This window comes from Salvelinus fontinalis, chromosome 3 (assembly GCF_029448725.1).
Source record: "Salvelinus fontinalis isolate EN_2023a chromosome 3, ASM2944872v1, whole genome shotgun sequence".
In the NCBI taxonomy this organism is placed as follows: domain Eukaryota; kingdom Metazoa; phylum Chordata; class Actinopteri; order Salmoniformes; family Salmonidae; genus Salvelinus; species Salvelinus fontinalis.
Genome location: NC_074667.1, coordinates 35,301,949 through 35,322,546, shown reverse-complemented (window position 1 = coordinate 35,322,546; position 20,598 = coordinate 35,301,949). Strand labels below are relative to the sequence as shown.

The 20,598-nt window shown below is 44.9% G+C and overlaps 1 protein-coding gene across 4 annotated transcripts in view; it reads left to right on the top strand.

Moving 5' to 3' along the window:
* LOC129845933 (nck-associated protein 5-like) overlaps positions 1 to 20,598 on the top strand; it is a 120,373-nt gene that overhangs the window by 91,270 nt on the left and 8,505 nt on the right. For 2 of the 4 annotated variants that reach the window (XM_055913913.1, XM_055913919.1), the window contains 9 exons: positions 3,582 to 3,650; positions 3,863 to 3,901; positions 4,032 to 4,151; positions 7,488 to 7,580; positions 11,153 to 14,466; positions 17,664 to 17,832; positions 17,945 to 18,023; positions 18,140 to 18,427; positions 18,677 to 18,819. In XM_055913913.1, coding sequence (XP_055769888.1) covers positions 3,582 to 3,650; positions 3,863 to 3,901; positions 4,032 to 4,151; positions 7,488 to 7,580; positions 11,153 to 14,466; positions 17,664 to 17,832; positions 17,945 to 18,023; positions 18,140 to 18,427; positions 18,677 to 18,819 — 4,314 coding nt within the window. Of the gene's footprint in view, positions 1 to 3,115; positions 3,651 to 3,862; positions 3,902 to 4,031; positions 4,152 to 7,487; positions 7,581 to 11,152; positions 14,467 to 17,663; positions 17,833 to 17,944; positions 18,024 to 18,139; positions 18,428 to 18,676; positions 18,820 to 20,598 lie in introns of all 4 variants that reach the window. The other 2 variants (XM_055913926.1, XM_055913934.1) reach the window with 2 other exon arrangements.

The following is a 20,598-nucleotide window of genomic DNA, read 5'->3' as shown; positions in this document are numbered from 1 at the left end:
CTATTCCCTCCGCAAGGCAATCAAACAAGCGAAATGCCAGTACAGGGACAAGGTGGAGTTGCAATTCAACGGCTCAGACACGAGACGTATGTGGCAGGGTCTACAGGAAAGAAATCCAACCACGACTACAAAAAGAAATCCAGCGATTTTACCATTGCACCATTTGATGTACAGTCACGTTCACTGTGGTTGTCTGAAGCATGCTATGGAGTTAGTAGTTGGCGATGCCTCATTGCTATTGGTTATTCCCCATAATTTGCAGCAATGTCAATGAGTCATCACTATCTTTGCTGTACCTCAAGTTGTTGTGATTACAGAGCTGAGAAACTTTTAGAAGTTGATTTTACTCCTGGCTCACAGTTTGTCTGGGCAGTGTCTTAACATCATCCTTAAACCTACTCTGAGCTAAGAGTTGTTTTGTTTTTGTCTTAAAACAGGTTTTAGCAGGATTCCCAGAACCTTTTCTGAGATGCTTTGTTGATACGGGCCCTGATCCAAGATCGACACTCCTACTCTTAGACTCTTGATAGCCCTGATTGCAGGGCTATGCATCTAATTGTATCATATTCCACCAGGTGTCTCCCTCCTCCTGTGAAATAAGCTGTTTTAACACACAGTCTGATCTCTGAATGAATAGGATGCTCATGTATGTAGTGATGGGTGGGAGGACATAGAAGTCAGCTGAGAGCCTGGCATGGCAAGTGAATATACCATTTATATGCTCAATAATAGTATTGGATTTGAATGGTTTTGAATGATTTTGTCAGTCAAAGATCCCTCCCCGCAATGTACTAATTCACTATTTTTATCTCTTTTGGCGATGAGGGTATTTTGGAAGGGATGTTCGGGGAGCCAGGGGCCACTTTGCATGACATACCCCCACTCTCCTCTCAGCTTAGTACACGATGATGGATATCACACGACTGAGTAACCTGCAGCTACTTTCAGGGCTTTGCTTTATCGACAAATCTAAAAGGCTCTGCCATTAGAGCCTTAAGTGCCTGTGTTAAATCTCTTAACGCTGCACTATAGACCGCTGCAGCACTTTAAAAGTTGTTACAACACCTTGAAGTCTCCCAGCTCTTCTGACCCTATCTCCTGAGCCCTAGTGGCAGAATGAGAGGTGGGAAAGAAAGTGCTTGAAAACACTTCTTCTCAGAGCCTCTTTTTAGAAAAAAACAACATTTTTGTGTTTTATAATCATGCCACCGTGATGGACAGGACTCTTACTGTTACTGTGGTTATATACCCTCGACTGAGGCCCTGCAGTACTTATGAAATGTTGCAGAATCAGGTGATGGTCCTCTGCCTTCTATTTGTCAGCCAACCCACACTTTGTATAGAGGACACCATTGAAGCTTATTACACATATTGCTCTCGGGTTGGGTAGTTGAGCGACCCATTGAGTTTCAGACGTGACAGGATCACACACACACACATATATACACTGCTCAAAAAAATAAAGGGAACACTTAAACAACACAATGTAACTCCAAGTCAATCACACTTCTGTGAAATCAAACTGTCCACTTAGGAAGCAACACTGATTGACAATAAATATCACATGCTGTTGTGCAAATGGAATAGACAAAAGGTGGAAATTATAGGCAATTAGCAAGACACCCCCCAAAACAGGAGTGATTCTGCAGGTGGTGACCACAGACCACTTCTCAGTTCCTATGCTTCCTGGCTGATGTTTTGGTCACTTTTGAATGCTGGCGGTGCTCTGACTCTAGTGGTAGCATGAGACGGAGTCTACAACCCACACAAGTGGCTCAGGTAGTGCAATTCATCCAGGATGGCAAATCAATGCGAACTGTGGCAAAAAGGTTTGCTGTGTCTGTCAGCGTAGTGTCCAGAGCATGCAGGCGCTACCAGGAGACAGGCCAGTACATCAGGAGACGTGGAGGAGGCCGTAGGAGGGCAACAACCCAGCAGCAGGACCGCTACCTCTGCCTTTGTGCAAGGAGGAGCACTGCCAGAGCCCTGCAAAATGACCTCCAGTGTTCCCTTTATTTTTTTGAGCAGTGTATATATATGTGAGAACAAGTATTTGATACACTGCCGATTTTGCAGGTTTTCCTACTTACAAAGCATGTAGAGGTCTGTAATTTTTATCATAGGTACACTTCAACTGTGAGAGACAGAATCTAAAACAAAAATCCAGAAAATCACTGTATGATTTTTAAGTAATTAATTTGCATTTTATCCCCACTGTATATACTGTATATATATATACTGGTGGCTTTAGTGCCTCTGTTTCTATGGATGCATTTTTTCCTTCTTTTTCTTTGCAGAAAAATTCCCTACACACACACTACAAAGATGAAACTTTCATAAACTGTCTCTCCCTGTCCCTATTTGTTTACACATGCACACACCTTCACCCTTAGCACAGTGGTGTATTGACGTGTGAATCAGGCTGTAATTGCTGCTGCGTCTCTTCCCCGTTCTGCGGTGTCTCTGGGTAGAATTTCTGTAATTATATTGATTGTGATCATCTTGTACTGCTCACTGAGGGATCCACCAAGCCCTACTTTAAAGGTGATTAACGCTCAAATCAGAGGCCGAACCAAATCTCCATAAGATTATACATTGACCAATGTGTATATGTTTATCTATTTAAGAAATGACTAAGCTAGTATCTGATTCCTGTTCCGCTTCGAAACCTCATAAACAAGCAGATAGAAAACTCTGTTTTCTCTGCTCGGTTGAGATGTGAATTTATAGTGCGGGGAAATGTTTTGGTCTCTCGTCCTCCTTTTCCCCGCACCGTTCACCTGATCATTGAGCACTTGGGCCCGTCACTGCTTCTGTGACCCACTGTAGAGGGAGCATTAAATGTGTGAGGGCTGTTTTGATGTGCAGACACTGGTGGCTTTAGTGCCTCTGTTTCTATGGATGCATTTCTTTCTTCTTTCTCACTCTCACTCCCTTTTTTATTCCAATCAGCCTGTTCGTTCTTTTTTCTTTCCCCTTATTTCCTCCACTACTTAACGACACTTAGAAGATTAGTCCAAATGAGTACTAAAAGAGATCCTAATCATTTCAAATAAATCAAACTACTAACCCTCTCCATCTTGTCTCTGTTTCCCTCTTTCTTTCAATCTTTCAGAATGCTTCCCTCTCTTTCCACTTCCCTCTCTTTCTACTTTGTTCCTTCTTTCCCCATCACTCATTCTGTCCCCTATCAGCCCTTCGATTTCGTCTTCGCCGCGGTGACATGTTCGCGCTTTTGATCATGGCGAATGAGACGGTGGCCGGATTCTCTTTCGACTCCATCTGCACCTATCAGAGCAAGGAGAAGAAGAAGAGAAAAAGACCTACCTCATAATTTCCTCTTTCTTCCATTCTTTAACACTGTTAAATTCTCCATGAAATTAAACAGAACATATTGTTGGGAAAGATTGTGAAATCAAGGGATTTTTTCATTCTAGGTGTAGACATTTGAAACTGATCATATGAAACAGAGGTGGGGATGAATCTCCTGAGGTTGATTTTTGTTGTCAAATGAATGCTTTCGATAGAGACACCGATTACATACATCTATCTCTTTTCTCTCCTTTCTCTCTCCTTTTTAGGCTGATAATTCAGTCCTGGCCCTTGCTAATGAGAGCCAGAGAGAGGCCTATGAAAGGTGTCTGGATGAGGTGAATTTTCATATAGAGCTGCAGTATACATTAGGAGAGTGTCATCCTGACACTGTCACACTGTATTCTGTCTGTCTCTGTACCCATTACATAAAATGTCTTAGCTTTTATACTCTGCTATGATTACTGTCCACTCTTAAGAATCCAAAATCATTCTCAATTTCTGACCACAGACCGAAGCAAAGATTTAACTTGTATTATATTTCATTCAGGTTGCCAACCACGTGGTACAGGCCCTTCTGAGTCAAAAGGTAAGACATGGTGCATCAAGACAAATCAATTATGTTCAGACTGAAGTCTAACAAGTCAAGGAACAGTTCTTTACACAACAAGGTGTGTGTGTCAGTTGTTTTTTTATTTGTGTTGTGTGTTTTGTCCTAGGACCTGCGGGAGGAGTGTATTAAGTTGAAGATGCGTGTGTTTGACCTGGAGAGACAGAACAGAACTCTGACTGAGCTCTTTGCCCAGAAACTACACCCCCAGGATAGCTCTCTGCAACAGGTACAGAACGTGTGTGTGTGTGTGTGTGTGTGTGTGTGTGTGTGTGTGTGTGTGTGTGTGTGTGTGTGTGTGTGTGTGTGTGTGTGTGTGTGTGTGTGTGTGTGTGTGTGTGTGTGACTTTTTTTTCTCTCAGCAGTAAGTTGCTTTTCATTTTATTTTCAGTAATTTTTTTTATGAACTAGATTGAATGTGACAGGAGAAATTAATTAGAATTAATCATGAGTACTGACAAACAGTTGAAAGTGTGACCAAAGAAGGGATTTGTGTGTGTGTGTGTGCGCGTGTGTGCTTGTACGCAATGCATACAGATGTACTATCTTAATTTGACCATTTTCTTAGAGTAGGAAAATTATCCCGAAGCAACAAGAAATGTGGATTATAATTCATGGAAATTTTTGCATGGGTTGAACAATTTTTTTTGTTAAGTGGAATCACGTTTAAAATGCTTGTGGAAATTACAGTGCCTTCAGAAAGGATTCATACCCCTTGACTTATTCCACATTTTGTTGTTACAGCCTGAATTCAAAATGGGTTAAATATGATCATGTTTTACCCGTCTACGTGCAATACCCCATAATGACAAAGTGAAAACATGTTTTTAGAAATGTTTGCTAATTTATTTAAAATGAAATACAGAAATATCTCATTTACACAAGTGCTCACACCCCTGAGTCAGTACATGTTAGAATCACAGTGGCAGTGATTACAGCTGTGAGTCTTTCTGGGTAAGTTTCTAAGAGCGTTGCACACCTAGATTGTACAATATTTGCACATTATTCTTTAAAGAAATGATTCAAGCTCTGTGAAGCTGTCTGTTGGATCATTGCTAGACGAGTCAAAACTGTCAAGTCAAAACAAGTCAAAACTGTAAGTAGGACACTCAGGAACAATCAAAGTCATCTAGTTAAGAAACTCCAGTGTTCAGTGTTTTAGGTTATTGTCATGCTAAAAGGTGAATTTTTCTCCCAGTGTATGTAGGAAGGCAGAATGACCAGGTTTTCCTCCAGGATTTGCCTGTGCTTAGCTCTATTCCGTTTATTTTATCCTAAAAAAACCTCCCTAGTGTTTGCCGTTGTCAAGCATAACCAAAACATGATGCGGCCACCACCATGCTTGAAAATGTGACGTGTTGTGTTGGATTTGCCGCAAACATAACGCTTTGTATTCAGGACATAAAGTTAATTTCTTTGCCACATTTTTTTCAGTTTTACTTTAGTGCCTTTTTGCAAACAGGATGCATGTTTTTGGAATATTTCTATTCTGTACAGGCTTCCTACTTCTCACTCTGTCATGTAGGTTAGTATTGTGGAGTAACTACAATGTTGTTTTTCCATCCTCAGTTTTCTCCTATCACAGCCATTAAACTATATTTTAAAGTCACCATTGGCCTCATGGTGAAATCCCTGAGTGTTTTTATCCATCTCCAAGTGTAATTAATAACTTCATCATGCTCAAAGGGATATTCTGTTTTTTTTTACCCATCTACCAATAGGTGCCTTTCTTTGCGAGGCATTGGAAAACCTCCCTGGTCTTTGTGGGTCAATCTGTGTTTGAAATGCACTGCTCGACTGAGGGACCTTACAGATAATTGTATGTGTTGGGTACAGAGATGAGGTAGTCATTCAAAAATCATGTTTAACACTACTATTGCACACCGACCGAGTCCATGCAACTTTATTATGGAACGTGTTAATAAAGCAGATTTTTACTACTGAACCTATTTAGGATTGCCATAACAAATGGGTTGAATACTTATTGACTCAAGACATTTCAGCTTTTCATTTTTTATTAATTTGTAAACGTTTCGAAAAACCTAATTCCACTTTTACATTATGAGGTATTGTGTCTAGGCCAGTGACACAACATCTCAATTTAATCCATTTTAAATGTAACCCAACAAAATGTCGAAAAAGTAAAGGGGTGTGAATACTTTCTGAAGGCACTGTAAAAGCCTTTTTAAACCTCAAATACACTACAAGTTTGCATTTCAAGTGTGCAGGAAAATTCTCTGTGACAGAGTGATCAAATTAAGATAGTACATCTGCATCTAAACCATTGCCTTGCTTGTCTCCTGTTCATTATGATTATAGCGCTGTTTTATCAAAGTTTTATATAAAAGATAATATGGTCCTGTGTCATGCTGTTTCTGTTTCCTACCTAATAAGCACAGTGTTTCTGATTTTAATCTGTTTTCATTTGGGAGGGAGATGAGAAGTTCTCCCTCATCTCTGTCACACTGATCTCATCACTGTTGTTGCTTAGGTGACTGTTGTCAAGGTGAAATGTGGAACGGTTATTTGTAGTTCTATTGAAGTGTAGCTAGTGATGTATTATGCTTTGATATGAGGTCCGATAGATGTTAAGATATCCCTTCTTTTGGATTTATTTTATCCTAACTGATATCGAATATTAATTGTAACATGGACTGTAGCTTGGAGCCCGAAAGCTCTTTGGAGCTCTTACTCTCTATCCATTTTGGCCTTGTTGAAAGAAACCAAGGACAAAAGTGCTGTTGTGATAGTATAGTTTTAGAATCCCCTGCTGAGGTGTTTATACTCTTAAGTTTGAGAATTTGGCTTCAAAAGAACAGAGGCAGAGATTGTCTTTGATAAAGATGTTTAGTGACCTTGGTCATATTTGTCATTTCTTTGTGTGTGACACAGGGCACCTCTTTCTCCACTTGTCTCCCTCTCTATCCCCCTCCCTCCCTCGCTCTTTCTTCAGCTCTGTTTATTAACCCCAACTCCTTCGCTCTCTCTTTCTTATCAACTCTATTAGTATTCCAACCGCTCCACAGTAGCGAGCGGATAGGAGAAAGAAGCAATCTGCTGCAGAAATCTCAATACAGTATTTAATCTAAACAAATGTGCCCTGTAATTGCCAGGGGAGCAAAATGGCACATTGTCTATTACTGTAAATGAACATTTCAACTGTCCCCAACTCCCCCAAATCTAATCCCTTCTCCCTACCTCTCTTCTCCCCCCACACCTTCATTTTTCTGTTTTCTTCAGTCGTTCTCTTTGCGTCTCTTACCTGTGAGGAAGAAATAAACATCTTTCCTCGCATACGGAGTGAGAGCCTCTTCCTCCGCCATCTCCTTTCTTTGTGATGAATATAATAATCATAAGGAAAACTGATGCCATCTCACTGCCGAAGCAATTTAATTACTCAGGGCTGAGATGGGAATGAAAAGAGGCTGGCCCGCTCCATTAATGCCATTTTTATCTATGTATTAGGGGGCAGGTTAAAGGAAATCAGGAGAGGGTGCAGAGAATGACAATAGTCAATATGGTGCCCTTACTGTCATTCCTCTTTCTCTGCTCTCTCCCGTTCCAGTTGCAGTTGGTGTCTGTCCCAGAGCACAGTACAGAGCCCCTGACCATGGACAGTGACAAGCTGCTGGTGTCCCAGAGCCAAAGGGAACTCAAGGTGAGCAACTGACCCACACACAAACCCTGACCCCTGACTAAAACTTCACGTTGACCTTAGAATTATCGATGTTAAATCAAACAAAAGTATCACAACAAAAGTGGCTAAATAACTTCTTAAAATTAAGCACATGAAAACCGCTTTACGTCGTGTGCGCACTGCTGCGCTTATAATGTGAAGAAATAGCCTAATATCAACATTTTAAGCTAAACGTTCTGATCTGTTGCATCAGCCACATTGCATAAAAAAGGTTTTAGATACTAGTGGTTGATTTAATTTGGGATCTATCGCATCCCACAACTGTCCCAGACTGTTTGTAATATTTATTTCTCGCACAGAATAGAATAGGTCAACTTTTGTACTATGGTGGATAGTAGATGGACATAGACTAGTGCTTCTGCTGTTTATTAGGTCTACTCATCTGGTTAGCTGACGAAAAGTAGATGTGGACAGTTCTTCCAATATCTTCAATATGCACCACGGAATTGGATAAGGACGCGTGCAGTTGTGTCCCAGATGTGTCTGTCTTAACTTATAGCCTGTGAGAAAGACCGATCACGTGACAGAGAGCCATGTGAGTGAGAGACGCTTTGGATTGTGCAGCACACTCAGGGAGAAGGGCACAACGCAGCACTCTGGGCCGCAAAAGGCAGGATTTCTTTAGGGTGTATTACGGCCACAAAGGGGATGCCGCCGTGAAATTCGAGGCATTATCAAGTGCTTGTCAAATTGTGAATGAGAGACTATTGGAGTGTGTGCAGCCTGCGTAAAAAAACTGAGCAGAGCTCATGCCTTTCAAGCAACTTTTTTCAAATCATCATTGGTCTCATCATGCATTACTATGTACACTGCTCAAAAAAATAAAGGGAACACTTAAACAACACAATGTAACTCCAAGTCAATCACACTTCTGTGAAATCAAACTGTCCACTTAGGAAGCAACACTGATTGACAATAAATTTCACATGCTGTTGTGCAAATGGAATAGACAAAAGGTGGAAATTATAGGCAATTAGCAAGACACCCCCCAAAACAGGAGTGATTCTGCAGGTGGTGACCACAGACCACTTCTCAGTTCCTATGCTTCCTGGCTGATGTTTTGGTCACTTTTGAATGCTTTCGGTGCTCTCACTCTAGTGGTAGCATGAGACGGAGTCTACAACCCACACAAGTGGCTCAGGTAGTGCAGTTCATCCAGGATGGCACATCAATGCGAACTGTGGCAAAAAGGTTTGCTGTGTCTGTCAGCGTAGTGTCCAGAGCATGCAGGCGCTACCAGGAGACAGGCCAGTACATCAGAAGACGTGGAGGAGGCCGTAGGAGGGCAACAACCCAGCAGCAGGACCGCTACCTCCGCCTTTGTGCAAGGAGGTGCACTGCCAGCGCCCTGCAAAATGACCTCCAGCAGGCCACAAATGTGCATGTGTGCATGAAAGGTGCCATCCTATGACGGTGCCACGTTGAAAGTCACTGAGCTCTTCAGTAAGGCCATTCTACTGCCAATGTTTGTCTATGGAGATTACATGGCTGTGTACTCGATTTTATACATCTGTCAGCAACGAGTGTAGCTGAAATAGCCGAATCCACTAATTTGATGTGTTCCAAGGATTTAATACGTTCCAAGGAGGTTACCCAGTGAACAAAGTCCATTCTCATTCCCAGGATTAATTCAGTCACAAATTAATATAATTTAAAGGGCCTCGGCTCACTCAATATTCTAGCGCCACCATAACGTTTTCTGCTTTGAAGGTTCCTCCTGTTTTGCCCCACCACTCACCGAAGTACCCCCAACGGCGCTCACCGTGCCCCTCTGTAATGTTCTCTCTTAAAATAGGCCGGTGTTATTGCTGCCCCCAGGAGCAGCACTAGACTCCTGCTGACAAATGACTGAGAAGCAAGTGGAAGACAGGAACGAGAGAGACCCAGTCATTTCAACCCTGAGGGCAACTGATTGGTTTCTTGTTATCAGGCAGGGAGAGAGGTGTCAAATTGAATATAGATTTTTGTTTCCCTCTGAACAAACACTCGCACAAAGCATTCCTCTCTTTCTCTCCCTCTGTCTCCACTCCTCCGTAATTCTGTGAGGTTGAGGCTTTATTTCCATCAGATCTCCTTGGCCAATGGTTTCTCTCTGGCCCCAAGTCTCAAAGCATTTAGTACACCATCCATATGGCTCTGGGATTTTAAACACGAATATAGTGGAATGGAGGTTTTGGATCAATGCGGCACCCCTTAAGAGAGCCCATACCACTAACCCATCACACACATTGATGGAGTCCACTGTTGAAGGGCTACTTTACAACATAGATCCTCTCTCATGGATGCTGAGGCGGCAACTCAATATTAAGGAAGGTGTTCCTAATGTTTGGTATACCCAATGTATATTCATGTTTTTGACTGCACTGGGCCTTTAATGGACCATGAGTAGAGAAATGTATTGACTGACTGACCGAATCCCATACAGTTCAGTTCTCCATCCCCACATCCTCAGCTAAGCTCTGCATCACTCCCAGCTCCCCTGATCCAAGTGCAGCACCCGTCCAGATTGTGTATATATACATACTGCATATATATGGGCTTATCAGAGCTCCCAGGTGTAGACTGAGAATTTATTAGGTAGACGTAAATCATTGCATCAGAATAGGCACTTCTGCAGTGATGGCAGAGTGGTTTTCAAAGTCACCTCATTCGACTGGGTTTGTCAAATTTGCATGCGATGGCTCTTTGGGTTCACTTGGGAGAGATGGAGGGAGACTGAAAAGGGAAAACAATGCACAGTGTATGCTGAGGTAATCAAGTGGGCCCTAACCTGTAGAAACCAGGCCTGTTGCTTGGATTCATCAAATTGACATGGCATGGCTTTAGAGAATGCCAGTGGAGTAGTAGTGGAAATAATGACAGGGGAAGAGAATGAATGGTCTGTGTAAGCTAAGCAAGTGGCTCTGTCTCACACCCCTCTGTCTTAATTGGATAATCCCAGAGGTCCCCACTGGTGGTGACTATTTAAGTTAACAGACTGGCTCCTCTCCAAGAAGACGGGATGAGGAGGAGGGTGGAGGAGAAGTTTTCTCACTGATTACAGAATTAATTGCTTCTTTAATTAAAGATAAAGACTGCTTCCTAAGGTTGGCTGGCCATGTGTAACCAAAGTGACTTCAGTTGCCTCTCCACTCTTCTCTCCTTCGTTCATTTATTCCTCCCCCTGTCAGGACTGGGGTGCTCAGCATTCTCAGGATGTCCTCTTTTGCTGTGACGGAGTCATTGGGGACTTGGGCGGTTTGTTCACTACAGTACGTTCACTTGAAACATGAGTTGCAGGTCCCCTCAAAGTCCTGAAGTATCTAAGCAAATGTTGTTTTGTTCTCATCAAAGTAAAAAGGAACCTCCACAATCAATTGTCAACATGAAATCAATACATATGACTCCTGCTGCACTATGCACGCAATGTGTTAGATGTTGGAGGCTATGTGAACTTTTCTTTAGATTTTAGCCATACTGTACTTAACTTTTTTAGTTTGTATTGTCTGATGAAGATGTAGTGGAGTTACAACCTGATATCCTTGTTTATGCAGAGCAATGGGGACCACACACAGAACGGAACAGCCGGCTTGGCCCCGGCCCCTGCCACCTCCATAGAGGCCCTGTCTCCGTTCTTCAAAAAGAAAGCACACATCCTGGAAGTATTGCGCAAGCTGGAGGAGTCGGACCCCCTCAAGTTCCACCCCTCCTCCTGCCTGTCCCCACACCACGACCTGGGTCAGGCGCTGGTTTCCATGGAAAGAGACCAGATGTCCCTGATGTCCTCTGTGGGGTTACCCTCTTCTCAGCGCCTGGTAGCACATCCCTCGTCACGCTGCCGCTTCTCCAGCTCAGACTCAGACATCCATGATTATACCAACAGAGAAGGGGCTCTCCAGGAGGACCATGCCCTGCACAGACAGCACCAGCACAGGGACTGCCAGTCCTGCCAAATGCTCTCCCAGAAGAGTAGCCTGGACAGCCTGCTGAAGTGTGCCCAGGGCCACGGCACCGCACACCCGGGCAGAGTGGAGAGCCTCAACGGGCAGGCCTGGGCAGAGGAACAGGGGGCATTGGCACAGAGCACAGGCCTTCCCCAGGCAGCAGATCTCCCCCACCTCCTCCCCACTGGCAGCACAAGCCAGTGCTACATGCACAAAACAGCAGTGGACTTTCTAGAGCAGCCTCCAGAATTTCTGGTTTCTTCTGATCCAATCTCCTCGCTAATCCAAGCCAACCTCAACGGGATGCTACGGAAGGAGACCAGGAACTTTCAAAGACACAAAGACAGGCATCCGTTTGGCAAACCGCTGCCTCGGGCTGAGGTGCAACCCTCTCACAGTGAGGATGTGAAGCACATAAAGGCAGTCATGGTAACGTCGCTGACCCAAAACAGGGACAGTCCGGAGGAGTGCTGTTACCTGGAAGAAGAGGCCGCATCAGTGGCACACAATGTGAACAACAGCCTGCACACCCCTACCTCACATACAGACCCTGTTGCCACGGAGACGGACCCAGGGTATCAAGAGGAGCAGGAAGTGAGCGAGCAGGTCTGCAACGGGCTCTACTTCTCCTCCAATGAGACGTCTGTCTGCACAAAGGTGGCGGTGGAGTTGTACTCTCCAGCCCCGGTTCCCGAGAGGACCAGCTCAGCTCAGGCCCTGCCTCCCTCTGGCAAGAGCAAGCTTGCACTCAGCCCCACCTTTTCCTCAGGCCTGGGTGAAGTCAAGCCCTCCCCCATTTCCTCCCCGTCCCGGCTGCTCAAGTTCCTGAAGATCCCGACGGGGATGAACCAGGCACAACCAGGCAACACCCTCCGTCTAAGTCCCCAGCTCACCCGCAGCTCCAAGATCCCCTGCAGGAACAACAACAACTATGAGGTGTACCACTCACCTGTCCTGACCCGCAAAGCCACCACCACGGAGAGGGAGAAGCAGCTGTCCTCATCCCCCTACCCTGCCACGCACTCTGCCCCCACCTCGCCACCCAAGCCAGAGGACAGCGCGGGCCCCCCTCCCACAGTCAAGGAGATAGCTTTCAGCAGCCACTTTGCGCCCAAACCCAGCCACAGTACAAAGGCAGCCCCCTCCTCCTCCTCTTCTCACACACAAAGGGGTTCTCAGAAGGTGGCCCACTACGAGAAAGTCTGCACGTCAGATGGGACGCCCCAGTACCTCCCTTACACCCAACCCGAGGGGCCTGTAGACAAGCAGCAGCAGGAGGAGAACCTCCTCAGCCACCCATCTTCACAGCACCCTGACTCATCCCCAGAACCAGATGACCAGGACACTGACCAGGACACTGACCAGGACACTGACCAGGACACTGACCAGGGCACTGACCAGGGCACTGACTCAGAAAGCCCTGTCTGGCACAAGCCCCACCAACACTTCAGCCTACCCTCCTCGTCCTCCGCCGCTGCTAGTAAAGCGCACAGTAGTCGCCCCAGCTACTCCAGCATGAGAGACAGGCACCAGGAGCACCGTGCCACTCTGGAGCCCAGTCAGCCAATCTGTGAACCCCCCCAGCCAACCCAGTCTGCAGCCAGGCAAGGTGACCGGTCGCCTGGGTCTTCCACCCCCAAGAGGCTGGTGCAGGGAAAACCCCAGAGTGAGTCCAGTCACCACCCATTCAAAGAGCGCCTGGCTGCTCTGGGGAAACTGAAGAGCACAGAGAACCTGCCAGTAGGCGCACAGTCCATGGACAAGAAGGATGCACAAAGTAACGTGGGTAAACCCCCCACCAACAATATTGAGAAAAGCAAGACTGCTGAAAGGCAAGGTGAGAGAACTGGGACAGAGCAGCACAGACATCAGAAATACACTGATTCCCTGGAAGGGAAGCAATACCCCAAAACCAGCCTCTGCAGTCACCCCAGGGTGCCAGGTCTAATACATGAATCAGGCGCCAAATCATCAGCTACCCCATCATCCATACCCAAGGGAGAGCAGGAGTCATCATTCTCTCCCCGGATATATGTAGCGAAAGCAGATGGTCCAAAGATCAAGATGGGCACATTATCCTCCAATACAGAGACCCCTTCAGTGGTGAGGAACTATGGGAAGTGCCCCATCACCCGGAGCCACCACAGTAAAACTGCCCCTAGCCCCCAAAACAGCCCCACTAAAGTTCCCTCAAAGTCCCCTTCAAAGGTCGGCCAGGCTTCCTCTTACCCCCGAGGGGTCAAGCCTGCTCACGAGGACCGCGCCCTGGCTCAGAGACACCCGCCCAGGCTGGAGGACAAAAGCAAACTCTTGGCCAGCAAGAAGAAGACCTTTGTCCATGCAGAGAGCTTCCCGCCTCCTCCTCCTCTGCCACCGCGGTCGTCTACTGAAGCCATCGTGAAAAATGACAAGAAGCAGTACTCGTCCGGCCCACCAGTGCCCCAGTCAGCCATCGAGCAGAAAGTAATGCGTGGCATCGAGGAGAACATGCTTAAGCTGCAGGAGCAGGACCGGGGCCAGTTGGTTGAGCCCAAGCAAAAGGCTTCCAACGGCATCGCCAGCTGGTTCGGCCTGAGGAAGAGCAAGCTCCCCGCCCTCAGCCGTAAACCAGAAGTGTCCAAGCTCAAGAACAACATGTCGTCCTCTCCTTCGTCGTCTTCTGCCTCCGGCGGAGGGGCTAAGGACTCTAAGTCAGGTGGGCCCCGGAAGGTGGTGGAGAGCCTGAACATCTCCATGCTGATGGAGAAGGCAGAGGACCTGCGGAAGGCATTGGAGGAGGAGCGGGCGTATGTGAACGGGGTCGGGATGGACCGCTCCGGCAGGGGGCACTCCTGTGAGGTGGTGATGGACCAGGCCCAGGGCCAACTGTCACTCATGTACAGAGGAGTGACCGCAGACAACTTCATGCAGCAGCTCCTCAACAGGTAAGAATGATATGTTATCTTAAATTATGTTCCTAAGATTTCATTAAATACATCAGAAGTCTTGCACAAACGTTTAATATTGCAGCCATGAGTGTGCTGAATGATGATTACAAAATACAGTGCATTCGGTAAGTATTCAGACCCATAGAATATTATCCTCATCAATCTACACACAATAACCCAAAATGACAAAGCAAAACAGGTTTTTAGAAATGTATGCAAATGTGATTAAAAAAAACAACAGATACCTTATTTACATTTAGTACCAGTCAAAAGTTTGGACACCTACACATTCCAGGGTTTTTCTTTATTTTTAATATTTTCTACATTGTAGAATAATAGTGAAGACATCAAAACTATGAAATAACACATATGCAATCATGTAGTAACCAAAAGAAGTGTTTAAAAATCAAAATATATTTTATATTTGAGATTCTTCAAAGTAGCCACCCTTTGCCTTGATGACAGCTTTGCACACTCTTGGCAATCTCTCAATCAGCTTCAGGAGGTAGTCACCTGGAATGCATTTCAATTAACAGGTGTGCCTTGTTAAAAGTTAATTTGTGGAATTTCTTTCCTTCTTAATGCCTTTGAGCCAATCAGTTTTGTTGTGACAAGGTAGGGGTGGTATACAGAAGATAGCCCTATTTGATAAAAGACAAGTCCATATTATGGCAAGAACAGCTTAAATAAGCGAAGAGAAACGACAGTGCATCATTACTTTAAGACATGAAGGTCAGTCAAACCCGTAAAATTTCAAGAACTTTGAAAGTTTCAAGTGCAGTCGCAAAAACCATCAAGCGTTGAACCATCAAATGATGAAACTGGCTCTCATGAGGACTGCCACAGGAAATGAAGACCCAGAGTTACCTCTGCTGCAGAGGATAAGTTCATTAGAGTTACCAGCCTCCGAAATTGCAGCCCAAATAAATGCTTCAGAGTTCAAGTAACAGACACATCTCAACATCAACTGTTCAGAGGAGAATGCGTGAATAAGGCGTTCATGGTCGAATTTCTGAAAATAAACCACTACTAAAGGACACCAATAAGAAGATGAGACTTGCTTGGGCCAAGAAACACGAGCAATAGACATTAGACCAGTTGAAATCTGTTCTTTGGTCTGACCAGTCAAAATGTGAGATTTTTGGTTCCAACCGCCGTGTCTTTGTGAGACGCAGAGTAAGTGAACGGATGATCTTCGTGGTTCCCACCTTGAAGCATGGAGGAGGAGTTGTGATGGTGTGGGGTGCTTTGTTGGTGACACTGTCAGTGATTTATTTAGAATTCAAGGCACACTTAACCAGCATGGCTGCAACAGCATTCTGCAGCGATACGCCATCCCACAGGATTGAGCTTAGTCGGACTATCATTTGTTTTTCAACAGGACAATGACCCAACACACCTCCAGGCTGTGTAAGGGCTATTTGACAAGAAGGAGAGTGCCGCATCAGATGACCTGGCCTCCACAATCACCTGACCTCAACCCAATTGAGATGGTTTAGGATGAGTTAGGATGAGTTTAGCAGAGTGAAGGAAAAGCAGCCAACAAGTGCTCAGCATGTGTGGGAACTCCTTCAAGACTGTTGGATAAGCATTCCAGGTGAAGCTGGTTGAGAGAATGCCAAGAGTGTGCAAAGCTGTCATCAAAGCAAAGGGTGGCTACTTTGAAGAATCTAAAATAAAAAATATTTTGGTTTGTTTAACACTTTTTTGACTACTACATGATTCCATATGTGTTAGTCCATAGTGTTGATGTATTCACTATTATTCTACAATGTAGAAAAACCCTTGAATGAGTAGGTGTGTCCAAACTTTTGATTGGTACTGTAAGTATTCAGACCCTCGAAATTGAGCTCAGGTGCATTCTGTTTTCATTGATCGTCCTTGAGATGTTTCTAGAACTTGATTGGAGTCCACCTGTGGTAAATTTAATTGATTGGACATGATTTGGAAAGGCACATACCTGTCTAATATAAGGTCCGACAGTTGACCGTGCATGTCAGAGCAAGCCATAAGGCTTGAAGGGATTGTCCGTAGAGCTCCGAGACATGATTGTGTTGAGGCACAGATCTGGGGAAGGGTACCTTCATTGAAGGTCCTCAAGAACACAGTGGCCTCCATCATTCTTAAATAGAAGACGTTTGGAACCACCAAGACCGTTCCTAGAGCTGGCCGCCATGCCAAACTGAGCAATCAGGGGAGAATTGCCTTGGTCAGGGAGATGACCAAGAACCCGATGGTCACTCTCACAGAGCTCCGCAGTTCCTCTGTGGAGATAGGAGAACCTTTCAGAAGGACAACCATCTCTGCATCACTCCACCAACCAGGCCTTGATGGTAGAGTGGCCAGACAGAAGCCACTCTTCAGTAAAAGGCACACGTCAGCCCGCTTGAAGTTTGCTAAAAGGCCCCTAAAGGACTCTCAGACCATGAGAAACAAGATTCTCTTGCAGCATCATGCTTTGTGGATGTTTTTCAGCGGCTGGGACTGGGAGACTAGTCCGGATCGAGGGAAAGATCAACGGAGCAAAGTACAGAGAGATCCTTGATGAAAACCTGCTCAAGAGTGCTCAGGACCTCAGACTGGGTCAAAGGTTCACCTTCCAACAGGACAACTAACCTAAGCACACAGCCAAGACAATGCAGGACTGGCTTCGGGACAAGTCTTTGAATGTTCTTGTGTGGCCCAGCCAGAGCCCGGACTTGAACCCGATCGAACATCTCTGGAGAGACCTGAAAATAGCTGTGCAGCGACGCTCCCCATCCAACTTCACCGAGCTAGAGATTATCTGCAGAGAAAAATTTGAGAAACTCCCCAAATACAGGTGTGACAAGCTTGTAGCATCACACCCAAGAAGACTTGAGGCTGTAATCACTGCCAAAGGTGCTTCAAAGTACTGAGTAAAGGGTCTGAATGCTTATGTAAATGTGATTATTTCAGTTTTTTATAAATTTCAAAAATAAAGTTATGGGGTATTGTGCGTAGATTGATGAGGGGGGAAAAACGATTTAATACATTTTATAATAAGGCTGTAACGTAAGAAAATGTGGGAAAAGTCAATACTTTCCGAATGCGCTGTAATTACACAACTAGCCAGAGGATTAAACTCTTTCTCGTATGATCAAATCTGATCTAATTTGATTAGTATATGTCGAAAGATAGTTCCCCTATGAGTTTGTAACTTCTTCTTTCTTAAGTCCCTCGACGTCTTGTTCTGGAAACAGGGTGGACGAGAGAGGAGCTATACCTACCACCTTTGGAATGGCACAAAGGCGCCTCTCCTTTGACTCGAAGAGGTCGCGGCCCATCTTCGGTCACCAGAGGGATGGGATCAGCCACACAAAGAGCAGGGACGAGATGGACCAGGTAAACTCTCTTCTCTCTCTCTTTTTCCTCTTATACACTATAGACAAATTAATAAATGACACATCAGTAATATGATTCAATCTTACGTGGAGTGTAACCCTTTTTGTTTCAGGCTTCTGATATGATTGGCAAGGATGAGGTCACATCAGACGAGAGCTTGGCAGAGTCCATTAGTTCCCAGCACATTACAGGTGAGAGCAGCATAATGCTGAGTGATAATAATGTCTGTCATCCATTTCCCTTGACTAACACTCCCCGTCTCCCCCTGAGTCTAGTCTCACTTCATTGTTCCTTCCTCACTGTTTAGGTTCTGGTGCATCCATGCGTACCCTCGACAGTGGCATCGGCACGTTCCCCATGCCAGACTATGCCAGTAACGCAGCAGGGAAGAGCATCACTAAGGGGAAGCCACCTGGAGAGCAAGGGTTTTCAGGCTCCCATGGGAAACATGGGGCCAAGATGAAAGTTCCACGGAAGGCCCATACGCTGGAGAGAGAGCTGTCATCTCTGGATGAAGTCAACCCATCTATCCTGTATGGCTCAGGACTGGAGGGAAAAGGTCCCAACATGCACCTGTCCAGCACCATCCATGAGGGTCAGCTTGGACTGTTGGACTTTGTATTCCCATAGAACTTGTTGTGTTTCCATATAGACCATTTCAATGCTGACAATTTTACATTAGTGGTTTAGATATGGTTGTGTAAGTTTGATCAGTTCTGCAAAACCAACATTTTGTGTCTCATTAAAACTGTGGACTAACTATTCACACAAGCTTAAATCTTGAAACAAAACACCTGAGCTAAGCTCTGTTTTTACATCTTGAATTACATTTGTTCTTATGCAGACATTGATGCCTACGGGGCTCATATGCAAAATCCCCCAACCAAGAACTGGACCTTTCCCAACCTGAAAGGCTCTGCAGGAGTCAGTGATGTTTACCTGGATGTGCAGGGAGACCCGGGCAGCCAGAGGACCCCCTCCAGAAGGGTGAGTGAGTCAGCAAGCTGAGTTCATCTCCATTGTAACAAGAAATGTAATACTCTGTGCTGACATGTGCCAACTTTCTCATCTACAGTGAAAAATGAAATGACGGAAGCTCTGCTCTTTATTAATATTTTAAGAGACGAGGCTGATAGAAAGACAGCTGGGGCCTTGATCACTTTTGACTGTCAGTTGTCATCCCTTTTCAGCACTTTATACCATAGTCCAATTAGCTGACATTATTATCCTCAGATTCTGCCATCCAACAAGAGAGAGAGAGGGAAGGAGGGAGGGATGAAGAGGAGTGCAATGTTAGTTATCTGCATTTAGATTGAAAGACGCCTAACTCCTCATGCCACTTCTCAGGGATGGGGATGGGGGAGGTGGGGGTTGCTGTGGAAACGAGATGGAGAAGGGGTTTTGACTAGTGATGGGAAGTTCAGCTTACTGACTCTGATCTTTTCAACTCGTTCAGTCACTCCCCGTCTCCCCCTGACTCGTTTCGTTCATTCGATTCAGTAATGCCCAGAGCACTCGGGACCCCCTACAGGCAAATGATGAACTGAAAACTCGAAAGGGTCATGATTCTGAAAGCCCCTCTTTCACCATAAGGGGCTTATTGGAGCAGTTATTTGTGACAGAGACTTGTAAAAGTGTGTTTTAAACAATGTACATATGTGATAGCTAGGCATAAAATAAGATTATTTCTTGATTCCTTTGAAACAGGGTCTAGTTGTGGCAGCAACCGGACTAGATTGTGAAACATTTGTGGCGGAATACTTGACTGCCGAGAGGGTGTTAAGCACAGTATTGTAATCAATTCATTGTATTAATTCTTGCACCACGAGGTCGATTATCAGTTCTAAACATGCATTTTTCTTCTCTATGCTGCCTGTGCGCACATATGATAGACAGTAGTTGGTCGGAGCATTCTGGAGCCGGTGAGCTGGAGGAGCATGTATCAGTCCTGCTGTAGGCAGGGGTGTAGGCACTGGGGAGCCAGGCCCACCTAATCAGATTGAGCAAAAAATATTGTGTGTGTGTGTGTACACAGTACCAGTCAATAGTTTTGACACACCTACTTTCTTTATTTTTACTATTTTCTACAGTAGCCACCCTTTGCCTTGATGACAGCTTTGCACACTCTTGGCATTCTCTCAACCAGCTTCATGAGGTAGTCAACTGGAATATATTTCAATTAACAGGTGTGCCTTGTTAAAAGTTAATTTGTTTTTGACTCTCTCCATTTGAATGGGCTGTGTTAATGGTAGCCTGGACTGAAATGCACAGCAAGTTCCCTCCGGAGACTCCTTTGCTTTTCTTAAGAAATTACAAGAAAGTTCATGGGGGGGGGGGGGGGGGGGGGGGAGGAAGAGTGCAATGGCCCATTCAAACTCCAACCCACCATTCAGGGTATGTTTTGCTAGGTTTCCATCCCATTTCTGGAAAGATTTTTCAGCAATAAAATATTCTAACATTTGCACAAAGAAATATGTGCATTTTCTCAGCAACAGTGTGTTTCAAACAAACGGTCTTTTTGCAAATAAAGAGCTGTGCATAATGATGTAGCTAGTGCATATAAGAATCACTTCGTCATATAACTTTTCATGTACCGATTTGAATGGTTTTGTATTAAAGATCTGCGAAAAATGGCAAATGTGCCCACTCATCTTGGCACATGCTCACAGATACAGTGTAGAGGGTACATGTTGAGATAATGTGACTGCAAATGTATCAAAAATTGCAATATCAACAATATTCGATGAAAAAAAAGTATGTTCACTG